Source organism: Aquila chrysaetos, chromosome 18 (assembly GCF_900496995.4).
Source record: "Aquila chrysaetos chrysaetos chromosome 18, bAquChr1.4, whole genome shotgun sequence".
Classification (NCBI taxonomy): Eukaryota; Metazoa; Chordata; class Aves; order Accipitriformes; family Accipitridae; genus Aquila; species Aquila chrysaetos.
This window is the reverse complement of record NC_044021.1, coordinates 26,974,870-26,988,793: the sequence shown is the minus strand read 5'-3', so window position 1 is coordinate 26,988,793 and position 13,924 is coordinate 26,974,870. Positions and strand designations below refer to the sequence as shown.

At 39.8% G+C, this 13,924-nt stretch overlaps 1 protein-coding gene across 12 annotated transcripts in view; it reads right to left on the bottom strand.

Annotated features, from left to right (window-relative positions):
* The window catches only part of TNS3 (tensin 3), a 298,348-nt gene that overhangs the window by 126,507 nt on the left and 157,917 nt on the right, over positions 1–13,924 (bottom strand). For all 12 annotated transcript variants that reach the window (XM_041118287.1, XM_030041615.2, XM_030041616.2 and 9 more), the window contains one exon: positions 7,626–7,667. In XM_041118287.1, coding sequence (XP_040974221.1) covers positions 7,626–7,667 — 42 coding nt within the window. The remainder of the gene's footprint in view (positions 1–7,625; positions 7,668–13,924) is intronic.

Below are 13,924 nucleotides of genomic sequence, written 5' to 3'. Positions count from 1 at the left end.
TAGCAATTTTGTGACTACACCTCCACGTAACCTGAATAATCAGTCACCTAGTGGCTTCCTCTGGTAAGAAAATAAGTGATAAAATAATTCTCTATTGCACACTGTTGTAGCATATAAACTAGCCTATAACTTAGTAGCGTGCAGCATATAAGCGTATGAACAATAACATAATGCAAACCACTAGCAGAAAAAAAACTCTGTTAGTGAGATCTGTATTTACTATATGCGTGCCGTGTCACCTACTGAAATGCACAGTACTATTACCCTTTCCTGCTCTGTGTACAAAAATGGATAATCCTGACAACTTCCATAATTCAACAGCTGGTACAACTTAAATTACCAGTGCTGTTTGAAAAGAAATTTTCCTCAAGTACCTATAATACAGTTTAAAACTCTAGCTGATTGGTTGCACGTATAAAAACATAAGTATATCAGTTTTAAAGGACTCTTCTTCTGAAATCTTACCTGGGTATCACGTTTCATTGCGTGGTCTCAAAAAGCTGCAACGCTCTTCAGTCTGTCAATATGGGTACGCTTTTATACAAATTCTGGACAACTCCCAAAATCAACAGAACCCTAACCATCTTCAAAAGATACTTTGATTCAGATCACGAAACTTCCCATTGCCTATCTATGGTGCAACAAAATTTTACCTAACCCTTCATAAGGTCAAGATCACCTTGTACATTATATGTTGACTACAGTCGATGTGTTGGCAAACGGACAAACAGTCAAGGACATGCCTCTGGTTTTCTGCAAGTCCTCTAGATTATAGTCACTTCCCCCTCTCTTCCATGGCTTACTTATCTTGTAGCTAGCGATGCATTCTTTTTTCCTCAGTTTGTCTTTTTACTATTTGTTTTGTTTACTAATTATCAGTGACTACACCACTAACTCTTCCCCTCACAGCTAAAATATTTAGGAAAATCCAACAAAGACGTAATACATGACTTACTGGAGAGGCAAAATGGTCTCTGAAAAAGCTTTTAAAGGTTTGATGAAACACATACCATATATGCACACACCCCTAGAACATAGTCTCAAACATGGGAAGAAGCTGTTAACAGCATTTCTCACAACAGGCAATCTGTAAACGTGAGCCATATCTTACCATGCTTCTGAGACTGAATTTGGGTTTAATAGTCAACTAAAATCAATCTTGAACTTCTGTGACTACCTCTCTTCTCGCCCCCGCCCCCAACATTTCTGCATGGTTTCAGTGGAACTAGCACTTAATTTGTTGCCAGTAGGACAGACCACCCTGAGACTATTCTTCCTTGAACTTCTCCCCATGATTCTTGTTCACCTGCTTCCCTGGGACTGCCTGGCAATGCAGACAGTACAAGCAGTCACTTGAGAAGCTGAGTTTTGAAAAAACACCTCCCATTTACCTATTCATTCAGTTTTAAGGAATTTTTATACCCTGAACAAACAAATCAATCCCAAACAAGAACACATAAAAGTTATCCCTCTGTAAACAAGTGCAAAGACCGTTTTGGTCAGGCAAGTTTAGCTGCAGTTGTTGTACAAAAGCCAGCAGGGGGAAGCAATTGCTTCTCCAAAGCCAACTGTCTTCCCGCCAGCCACAGAATGTTATTAACGAGCAAATTCATTGCATCCGAGGTACTGCGCAATTGCCCTTTTCCAGCGAAAACTCAAGCCGTGCAACTCTTTCCTTGGACATCCTCCTTACTGCTTCTTTTACCATCCTGGGCTCCTGGGTCTAGTCCTGGGCACACTGCAGAGCTTGCTAACCCAACTTTCTCAAAAATGCAGTCCTGTGATGAGACCAGCCCAGAGCCCAGAACAGCCTAGGTGTGATACAGAAGCTAAGAAACAAGCCCATATTTAATTCTACATCATTTTCACCAGGTCACAACAGTCACTACTAGGAGGTAAGTTTCCCAGCACAGCCTGCTGTCAATGGAAGCATAAGAAGTGGGCAAGACAGCAATAAAAGCACAGCTTGGAAAAAACAGGCTTTTGAGATCAGTCCTGTTTATTCACCTTCCTCTGACTCTGAAGTGTGTGAACCTGCTTCTGGATTACCTGCTCTGCCTCAAATAGCAAGCTTGTGCTGTCCCAGGCAGCAGGCTGCATCTCACACCTTTACAATCTCTCTTCCAGTCTCTCCACAGCTTCAGAGCAAAAACACGATGCAGGTACAGTACAGGCCATCTCACACAGTGTGGCACTGAGGTGGCATTGAGACACCTTCTGCACCAGTCCAGAAACAGAAGGAATAAGAAATATTCTCTCTGCTAAGCCTGCATCCCCTCGCTATGATGAAAGAAAGACCGCCTCTCAAGGAAAGAAATGGGGACAATCAAATAAAAAATAATGCCTAAAAAGAAAAAAAAAAAAAAAAGAAAAAAAACCAACCCCCAAATAAATCATATCTGTAAAAAATCGTGTGTCTCAGCAAGATGATCATCGTCAACCTTTCCAAGAACTAAGTAAGGGAACTTGGGTTATGGCTAGTAGGCTTACACACTTCACAGGCTAAAGTCCTCTGTAGTAGAGCTTCAGAGACCAGAAAGATCACGGAAGGGACAACGGGTGAAGGGAGATTAATTTTGCCCCAGACAAATTAATTTGTGTTTTGTCAGTACACTGATTTACTATCTTTTATATGACAACTCTGGGAAAAAAAGTAATCAAAACCCTAGTATGTAAACTGCTAGTTTCCAATACCAAATTAAAATGACACATGTGGGCCACACATGGGCTTAGGAATACCAGGTGGGATAACGACTTTTGAGACTAGAATCAAAGGCAGGCTAAGGAAGCCAAATGAAAAATCATTCAGTAGCATTCCCAAAGCCCTGTTCCTGGCACTGAACTATAATATAATACAGTATCTGCTTAAAAGCGATCTCAGCAGAATATAAGAACTACCGGTTTCAAGGACCAGGTTGTTTTAAACAGCTGAGACAGCTGTACATCAACTATATGCTCCTCCAAGGAACAGCACTACCGAAAACTCATGGCTCCAGGATCTGACGTGCATTCAGATAGCTCATCGATTTCTCTCCTGGGCTTCTTGAATGGAAGCATTAACAAGTGTAAGGATCAATGAGTAGAAACTACAACTACCTGAAATGTAAATCAATGAATAATGTGTGACTTAAAGGTATCAGGACATGTTTTGAGAGAATGAGATGGATCTATTTGGGATATAAACATTTTATTTGTGCCTATTTTTAATGTTGATATAAGCATCAGAAAATTTGATTAGCTAATCTGTCATAAAATTACATGCATTTTACATAGCTTTTAATTAGCTTATGAAACTTTTTTCCACATGATTGTTCACCATTCAAACAGTCACAAATAAGAATATGAATAGAGAGACTGATCAGCGGGAGACCTGAATGCATTTTAACCAAATTTGTGATGGTATTTTCATTCCTCAAGCCATGGACAGGAACCAGAAGAAATTCTCTAACCTACTCTAACGCATAGTGTAACAGTTCTATACACTCCGGGGTACTGCAGAAAAGACAGGACAATGAGCTACACTGATCGTTGGACTGCTCCACCATGATAATTCCTACTGACACAGTAGTTGCTTTTAGAAGCTACAATGAAACACATGTTTGGATGTCTTGGATGAGAACCAAAATTTGCATAATCTTTTGGCCTCTGGCTTTAGAATAATTCCTAATGTGGAAAACAAAGATTCAGGCCTTGTGAATACAAATGTCTCTATGTTACTGTGTATCAAGTCCTGCAGTAAATACTAAAAAATTAATTAAAAAAAAAAAAATCTTCTTTGGAGTTGAGTGTCTGCAGAAGAGATTTATCACTATTTCTACTACAAACAGCTATTTGTTTGGCTGTACATTTTTTGTTCTTTATACTGTGTGCCACAAAAATAATCATCTGTTCTCCTGTGTAGTGTAACAGCAAGAGTCCAGACAGATGTACCCCTTGTAAGTAGCAGTGTCTGCAGAAGTTAGAAAACCCAGCTTGCTGTCTGCATGCCAAAAACTACCCCGACTCTTAGCTGCTGGCAAAGCTGCTCCCACGATTCTTCCCTGTAACACTTCAACCAGGACAGGCCAGGCTCCCCTTAAGAAGTTAACTGGAGGGCTTTGTAATCCAGCTCATCGTTTTCAAGTTTGTGGGGCACTCGGATACGGAGTTCCATCTATCAGTCTGCCAGGGCAACAAGGAACTAACCAGGGCAGGAAGATCATCCTCCAACTCACTTAGATTCAGAAAAGCAGCCCTGCTCACAGCCTGAAAGTTCCTGGTGCAGCTGGGTCTTCTATCCATGCTTTTCTTTTAAAAAATTGAAATTTGTAACAGAGAGAAGGCACATAGCAAATCTTTGCTACTAAGCACTCTTTAGGAGAGAATACTGAATGCACGTAAAGTCCATATTCAAGTGAGAATGAGGCACAATTGATGTTTTACTTCATATACAATTTTACAGATATACATATGCACATTTGGAAAACGGTAATATTTCTGAAGCCTTAGTTCTACAAAGTCTCAAGACCAGGAGTTCCCGACGAGCTTTGCGAGGCTAGCGCCTAGCCCTAACCAGGGCTGCGTAACGCTGTCCCTTGCACACGCAGAACAGGAGCACACCTGCCTGGGCGAGCTATCAGAGTTGTGCCAACACTCCAATGACTGTGTTCCACCGCAAACCTATGGGGAAACGTACTATGTCCGTATTTAAGTACTGCCATGTTAAGTGTTAGCCAAGGAGTTTACCTCAATGACTAAAATAATAGATGTGCTCCAGCTCCGGTTATGGCATAGTTTCATAATTACTCCAGAGCTTTGGAACAGCTTCCTGAATGAATACTACCCACAGGCAATGAAATTAAGCACAACAGACACAGTAAAGTGTAAAGGTTTCTGCATTAATTCACACCTACCACGTTATGAGGCTCTGTGGAAGTCCTGCACAGCATGACTCAGTAGCACCCAATGCAAAGTTCCTGTATGTATGTGCTCTACTTCCTAACTCTGTAAAAAAATAGTGATGTCCACAGTGGAAAGAAAAAATGTGGTAGCAGAGGCAAAGACTTCAGAAGCAGATCTACCAAGTTTCTCTCTGACCTAGTTAAGATGCAAGAGATCAAAACTGAAGCAAACTTTCAGCACAGATTTAGCACCCTGTTAGCTAACAGGAAGTTATGTGCACGCAATTCTTGGATAGAAAGTGACAGAATCATTTCTGCCAGCCTTTAGCTGAAACAAGAAGCCTTATTTATTTGTTTTTAATACATTAAGAATAAAATAAGATTCCAGTCCACAGGGGCATGGGGAAGCCCTCTAAATGTAAGAAAATGCACTTCTCACTTCCTGAGTAAGAAAGTGTTATCCATGCCTCAGAGCTATCCCAAACATTAGAATTAAGCTAACAAAAGTTTGGTTCTGACACTACCTAGAATTCAAGCCAAACTCTCTTTGTTGATGTTTACACAGTTTTCCTATAAAGCAGTAAGGGCTGACGCTAGAAATATTCCATTAGCAGTCACGTTGCTAGGAAAAAGCAAGAGCTTTTCTTTTCTGGACCAGATGCCACGGAACAAGATGCAAAGGAGAGAGAGGAAGGGAGAAGAAATCTCAGAGCCAAAAAAGGGTCAGGCAGGTTAAAGCAGTCTCTTCCAATTTAGTTAATAAACCAAAAGGAGAACAAGCGCAGCACAAATTTAGAAGGGAGAGAAGGCAGGAAGACGAGGAACGCACCTCCCGTGAGCGCCCCCCAGACGGGATGTGTGCTGCCGTCACGGGTCACAGATCCAGAGCTGCAAAAGTCTCACCCAGCCTTGCAGCTTTATATCTCCTCTCTTTTCCAAACAGGAATAGGTGTTCCTACCGCTGTGTTTTAGTTGGGAACTTTCTTCTATTTCCCAACGAGCCCCTGCCCCTCATCCATGTCACCCTTTGCTGCTGGAGTATACCGGTCCGTGAAAAGTAACTCCCCAACATTTCAGGAACCTTGCTAATGGTCAAATAACAACCAATGCAAAATATAATAGGACGAAAGACACAGCTGAAAAAGCATTGCTTGCCATTAAGGCTGCTTTCAAAATGGCTGTGCACAAGCTACCACATGTACAGAAAAAAAACCCAAAACATATGACCTTGGCGTGTGTAATAAGCAACCAGTACAAACAGAAAACCCTCTAAGTATTCAGATGTAACACAATGCGGCTAAAAACTTCCAACTAACAATAGAAAATTATCTGCAATTATTTTCCTCACAACGTAGCTCATTATTTTGCTTCACATTTGTTACACCAGAAGCAGCTGTCAAAACCAATTATTCACGTGCAGATAACTAAGAAGTTTGCTCTATTCTGATTTTTTTTATTTTAGTTAATTTGTCTAGTTAAGGAAGAGTGAAGGGAGAAACAACCTTGTCACTAGACATTTTAGCTGGTTTCAGGATCAAATGTATTCTAGCAACTTAGAAATAATTATAATTTTACCGGAACAGTGTGGATAATAGCAGGGATCCAATCACAGAGATGGCCTTGGTTGCACAAAAACATTTATCACCACCCCAAGTAAACAAACTACACTGCTAATACAAATGCAACCCCTGTGAAGGTCTCCTGCCTATATGGGTAGTCAAGGATCGGCATTCTTCACGCCCTGCACAGAGCGGCACCAGCAGAAGCCTGCAGCACTGAACCACGGACGGCATCGCAAAACAAACGCAACGTGCACAAGACTGACACTGTGAAATAGATGCTGATTTGTTGCAGTAGAGAGCTGCTCTTGAATTCAACAATGAATTGGTGAAGACCATATGCATCTTGCAAGTCCCTCCCTCCGCCGCTTTTTAAATGTTAACTTCATCTTTACAGCGGTGGATCAAATACCTGTCTGCATCACAATTGCCTACTAACAGATAGTTAACTATAGGCATCTTCCATGATTTATTTAGAAAACAAAGAAACGTGGCACCTCTGATAAAAGGCAACTGCAAACGACTTCAAAAAGCGTTTTCTTCTTTGTCTTACTTATTTCACAGAAATTATGCTAGAAGTATACTCATAAGTACTATAAGTATTGAAATGTGCAATACTTCCCATTTGCAGAAATTTCTACACCACTTAGAAGACTGGGTTCTATTGTACTTCAATAAATGTATTTAATACTACGTGTACCAGTAGGACTACAGCAGCAATAACAATGAAGGGTTGGGAAAGGGCATTTCGTTTGTTTTGTAAACAACATGGCACAGTTGCTTGAACAAATAAAGGCTAAAAGATCAATTGCATGTTGACCACAATACAAGAATTCATATTCTTGCTGCTGAAAAAAAAAAAATAACCCTCTCGAATTTCTGAACTCCTTTGAATACAATCAGTCTATGAAGATTTTAATATTTCTCTTCACTTCTCCCCTGCTTGATTTAGAAACAAGGAACACAGAGTTCATGTCATTGTTCCTGGATAAACTCAGGGGGTAAAAAAACACTAATTATCCTAATCAAAGGCTAATTTCACACAGTAGAGAAACCAAAGTGCGTGCTTTGAAAATGGCTAGCAACGAACGCTTTATGAAGATGTAATAAAAATAAGCAGCCACAAACAGGAAAATAAATCAGGCCAAGTAACGGAAAAAGAAATAAATAAAATGGAATTACTTACAGTTCTGGTTACATGATTTTTAATGGCCTCATTGTTATTAGCCTGCAAAAGGAGAAAAGTTAACAAAACTGACTTTAATTTTCCAGATAGTTTAACTATATTCTAAGAAATCCCCTCCTAATATATACACACGACAAATAAATCATTCAGAAGTACACATATGTTCTACAGTGTTAATAACCAAACTATCTTTCAAACAGATATGGAAAACATATTGATTTTACATTATCATCCTGCGTATTCATGTCTTGTAAGCCAGCACTCAGCTACTGAGGGTGCTTACTCCCAGTTACAATATACATGGAGATCTATGCTGCTAACCATGTACTCACTTCTGCTTTTTTTCCCAATCTCTCATTTTATGCATTTTCATGAAAACAGACACTGGCATGGCTATTGATAAAGTAAACTGCCTAGGATTTTCTTTAAGCACTGTGCAAAATCTCTATTCAAGGCTTTAAAACATCCTAAGTTGTATCTGTGGAGGTTTAAAATAAACCTTTTAAAAGAAATGAGCCAATCCATTACTACGAAAATCTAACATGAATCACCAGAAGCACAACCTTCCATCAGTGCATGCTTTTTTATTGATGACTACTATCAGCATGAAATCAAAGTAATGTAATGGGGAAGTACAGTGGTAAAACTGGGTAAAAAAAACCCTCAAAATGTTTGCTTAAGACTTCGACAAAGTCAAGATTTGGCATTTCACAGGAGAAGATACCCTAGATGAAGGATTTTACCATTTGGAAATATAATGGGAGAATTAACAGAAGTATTTCACATTGAAAAACACTCAAAATGAGAAAACCAAGTAACAGTAGAATTAAGTCAGTGCTGTAGGTTAGGTAACACTACACCAAACTTCAGTGTTCCCTGTTCCTCCAGTGTGCAAAGAGTCCATTGTGCATAGAGCAACACCTAATGTTCAACTGCATAAAAACATTGCTTCAAAAGACAACTTCAAATTCTGTGCAAACTTCAAGAAGGGTTTGCTCAGAAGACGTTAAAGCTAAATTGTCACAAGCTACATTGCCACTGTAGCAACAGTATTATAATCATAGCTAACAGCCCACCCGCATCTTTACCCTGCAGAATGCAAAGTTATTTCACAATCTGGAAAACCTTGCATGCAAATTTTATACAGAACAGGAATTACTGAAATATATCCACCACTGAAATATACACACCTCTGGAACAAAACATAACAGCCGTTAAAACAGCACTCTGCAACACTTCGCAAGAGTTTAGGGTGAAAGTGCAAACCTTATGCAAATCAAACTTAATATTTACCTGGTACATTTAAAGCATAAACTAAAAGGGACACATAAAAATGTATGATGAAACACGTTTTCCCTCTTCATAATCTTTACTGGCACACTACCACATACAGACTAAGTGACAGGTAAGAGAGTAACTGGTATTGAACCTTACTTATTGGGAGAGCACACCCAAAGGAGGGGAAAAGTCTCAGGAAACTGCTTTCTAATTCTGGGTAAACAACCAAGCCATCTTAAAATGGCACAGACAATAAAATGAAAACCCAGTTCTTCCTGTTGAATTGTTTTGCTGACCAGAGCTGGATTCTCCTGCAACTTCAAGACTGTGCAGTAACTTATAGCTTGGAAAGTGTTAAAAAACAACAACAACAAAAAAAACACCCAAAACCCCAAAAAACCAACCAACCAAACAAACAAACAAAAGCTAAAGCAGCAGGTACACACAGAGGAACACAATGTTTGCCCAAACCAAGAATACCAGCCTCTGCCCAAGACAGATTATGGGTAACCCAGCATAGCTGCATGGCCACGCAACTCCACCATGCAGTAGTGGTAGAACTGAAAATTTGACTCCAAAGCCTGCTCTGGGAAAGGTGCTTTGAACTAGAGATGCAGCTTTGTAACTGTGAACTCTTCTTTTGGTGGGTCACTGAAGTTCAGATACATTGTAGTTGCAAATCTCAACTGGCAACACAGTTACAGATTTTCAGAGTGTAAATTACAGCAGCAACACCTTGCTTAACTCAATGAGCCCACACACAATTTACCAGGACATCCATCCTGCCTGCACTGGCCATAACCCTTATGATGGGAGATTGGTTCACGGTTAACCCTTGACAGCAGGCTTTGACATTGTTTTATTTTTTGTTTAAAAACTTGACTTAGCTTGCCAGCTATCAAATCTCCACAGCGTTAAACACACAAACCCATCAGTCAGAAGAACTAACATATAAACTGACCAGTGCTATTAATTCAACCCAGAAACCCTAAATTGACTGAAACTTCAAAGTTCTTCTCAGCAGATTAAAGGCGATACATAGGACAAATACCTGTATCACTATAACCTTAGTTACTACTATTTTACTGTCTTAGGACACTCACTGCTACTTAGCAGAAATAAAGAGATGCATACAGGAAGAGGCAAAACACACAAAATACAGATTTTGGATTCACTTGGGGGTCTCTGTAGAGAGAGACTTCACGGGCTCCATAAGCCGAGTGCTTGGGAAAAGGCACCACCTCTTTTGCTCTTCACCTGAAAGTTCATACACAAGCTGAACTTGGCACCTACCCTTCCAGAACAACTAAGCAGCTTATTTGTGTTATTGCACATAAAACAGAGACATAAATGAGGTTTGCACCTAATGTTTGCCAGTTCAAAGGGATTTTTCTTCCTTGTATTGCTCAGTTTAGCACTGGACTAGTATAGTCTGAAAGTTTTCCAGGATAACTACTAGATGGAACATGGAATGAGCAGCAAGAATATCCTCTTCTCCTCTTTCTTTTTTAATGTTTTGAATTTGCTCTCCAGCTTGTTGAGTCCCTGCTGAAATGCCTCATGTTCTCTCACTCTGCTAGAAGCAACAACTCTCTCCACCTTACTACAGAGAGGGAACAGGGTGCTAAAAGCAAAGGGCTTGACATAACTATTTCAAGTAGCAGGATCACACTGCTCCCTTCTTCTTCTGACTTAAGGGCAAGAGTGACGAAATGAGTTGTGGTGAAAAAACCATCTCAGGTAAATATACGTGTTTGTATACACACACACACACACATATATATATATATACATACACACAATAACCAGATGCCCAGCATCTAACCCCTTTCTTTCAAAACCGGTCCACCTAAGGATGTACACTCAAGTCTCCAAACACTCCCTGCACGGCTTTAAAATGGTTGCCCACAAGCCAAATACTGCTACTCCTGCTGCCTATTCATCAACTCTAGGATTAAAATTACAAATAAAACTCTTCAGTGGCTAACTACTGTGGTACGCTTATTTGAGATGTGGAAGATCCAGCTTCAAGTCTCTGACTGGACACAAATGAAGGAGGGCTTTGAAAGTATATTCTAATATCCAAGCTAAAGATCTTAACCAAGACTATCAGCCACATTAAGATGGCAGAGCTACCTCTCAAATTTCTAAAGATTTTAGTGAAAGCTTGACATTTCTTCTTGAAACTTCATCATTACTTTCTACAGTGACCACTCTAAGACATAGCTGTGCCAGTTATAAATCTTCCTGTCTTTAAGTCCTAAAAGAGAAAAAGGAACAGAGATGGCAAAGAAGCCAGGCTAACATACGTCTATGGGACATCCAGGTGAAAAAAGTAAAGCAAAACAAAAGATTCTAACTGCAACAGCCAAATTTACTGATCTTACAAACTCCATAATGAAACTGTGAAAATCCTCCCCCCCTTCCTTCCTTCCTTCTACACGGACATCAATCCTATTTGCTTCATGGCCACTGTTTCCAGTTCCCGAGTTCTCTCCCACTCCTCTCCCCCAGTTGGAAAACAAAACACTGTTGGCAAAAAACCTGCCACTTCACAGGGAAAACATCACCGCACATTGCAATATCTCATCACATCTCATTTTTGGGGTGTTTTCTCCCAATACTACCTGTAAAAGGAAAAGAAATGCTACTATTCTCCATGGGGAAACTGTGACTGTATTAAGAGAATGACTTTCCCAGTGTAAAACTAGAAATCAGAGACAAAAGGATATTAGATGCCTCTCACATCTCATTGGCCCCATGTGCAGCCACTATACTTTGACCCAATATAACGTACTGAACACTGTGATGACAGTATATTATAGTTAATGTGCATTACTTGTGCACCTCACTAATCGTAACGTTTCAAGAATATCAAACACAACACAACATTCTTGTCCACACCTTTCCATAAAGCCAGTGCAAAGGAAATTAGATTCACATGGTTAGAAATAAAAAACACTTTGCTATGGAACAAAGAAAAATTGTTCCAAAAAAGTTGTCCCGCCTCCGTCTCCTGCCACCACAGAAGAAAACCATCACTGATTCCTGCCAATAGCTCCCTAGAAAAGCCTCTCTGAAGGAAAAATAAGGCCATTAAAGCAAAAGATAAAATGATACTGCTACTTCAAAAAAAAAAAAGTTGTATTCCTTTTAGTAATTACAAACAAGGAACACACATCAGCCATTAAAGGAATGCCACAGGAGATGCTCTACCCACTTCAGTCATTCAAGACACACAGTTTCTTCACCTTTGTTAAGGTTTTGCTAATCAGTAGGGCTATCTTGCCCTGAAAGCTTCTCATATGGATTCCACTTTAAAGGCACCCAAAACCCAATTACCTCCGGCTTCCCTTCCTTCCTCCCCCAAATCTACCAGGCAGTGCTGTGACATTTCTCCAAGAAACAGACTTTGAGCTTCGACCTCTTTCACTCCAGCATTTAATGACATTAAGTGAGAAGACTCAAAAGCAAGCTCATACATAACACTTCAGCTACACACACTTTGTTACTTACATGCAAGTACTGAATTTTTAAGCCCATGTGGAAAACATTAACCTAAAGCAAATTAAACCAGCATGATTTCTGACATGCCAGTGAACTAAAACTGAATGGGATGCTAGGGAATGAAGATTAGTTAAGCAATGAGCAAACATGATCCATTATTATAGAACAGTCAGACAAAACATCAGAATTTAACCTAAGGAATCACATTTGCTTCACAGCTGTCTGAAGAGAGGGGTCCACATGGATACCTGTGCTTATTACAATGAATACTGACTATAAGAAACACTGATTTTTAAATGAACACTAATGGATTTGTCTTCTCCTTTTGAAAGACAAGTGGCAGTCCTCCACGACACTGTAATACTTAGTGCCACAGTAAATGTTTTGGGGTTTGGGTTTGGTTTTTTTAATGTTTGGCTGGCACACTTTATAGAGATAGGATTGGTACTGTTCCTTCCTTTTACATATTCCACTGTTGAGAAAGCATTTTCAAAGACTAACTAAAAGCATGTTCACAAGGGACATAAGATCTGTCACTCTTGAGATAAGCTATGAAAGAAGAGAAAATTATGCAGAATAGCAGAAAAAACCTACCCTGGAGTGTGTATTTCCCTTTTCTAGTGTGAGCTGTCAAGCAGAATCTATGCAAGTCCATTTGCTGTTTACTAAAGTCAAACATACGTGAAAAGTTTCTATGCCAACTGAAAACTAATGATACTGTGGAGTTTGATACATGGATAATTTCCCTTTAGCTAAAAAAGCTGGGAAGGCAGAAAGAAGCAAGCTATACCTCGCACTGCGGGATTCAGCTGCTATAGTAAATTGTGTCACATTCCAGAAAAACAGATGCTTCTACCCCGCAGCAGTACCACACTCAGTGTAAGGTTAGGAGTCAACCTGGAGAAAATAAAGAAACAAGCAGGCAAACCTGGCTCTGGAAACTACCAAAGCTTTCCCTCTCATTGATCCCCTATTTCTGCAGATTGTTTTTGTTCAAAGAAAGCCTGATTTTCATTTCATTTTGGATGAACATCAGGGACTGAAAACAGTGCATTATAACAAAACTTTGTATTTGAACTTTTATTAAATCTTGTAATTCTCCAACATTCCTAGAAACAACATGAGCTCTCCCTCTTGGCAAATATAATGACTGGCTTTTGAATTTAGTATACATTGCACAGCTCAATTCAGCATCACTACATTTCATTAATTTGGGGGAGTGGGATGTCCACATTCATGCAGTTTGATTCTCTGTTCCCTTTTATGGGTGTCAGAGACATTTATGAACAAGGCACTGACTGCACTTTAAAATAGCATTTTTGAACCTCTACTCTGCAGACCTGTGGGGTCTATGGCCTTACTCTGGTAAGCACTTGGAACATAAAAGAAAAAACAAACCCCACAGAAACGCATTATACAGAGGCCCACATCAACCCCCTTCTAGGGATCCGCAGATCCAGAAAAGTCTGAAAAATAATCGTGTCAAGTGTTTCAATTCAGGCAGCAGCTCACAG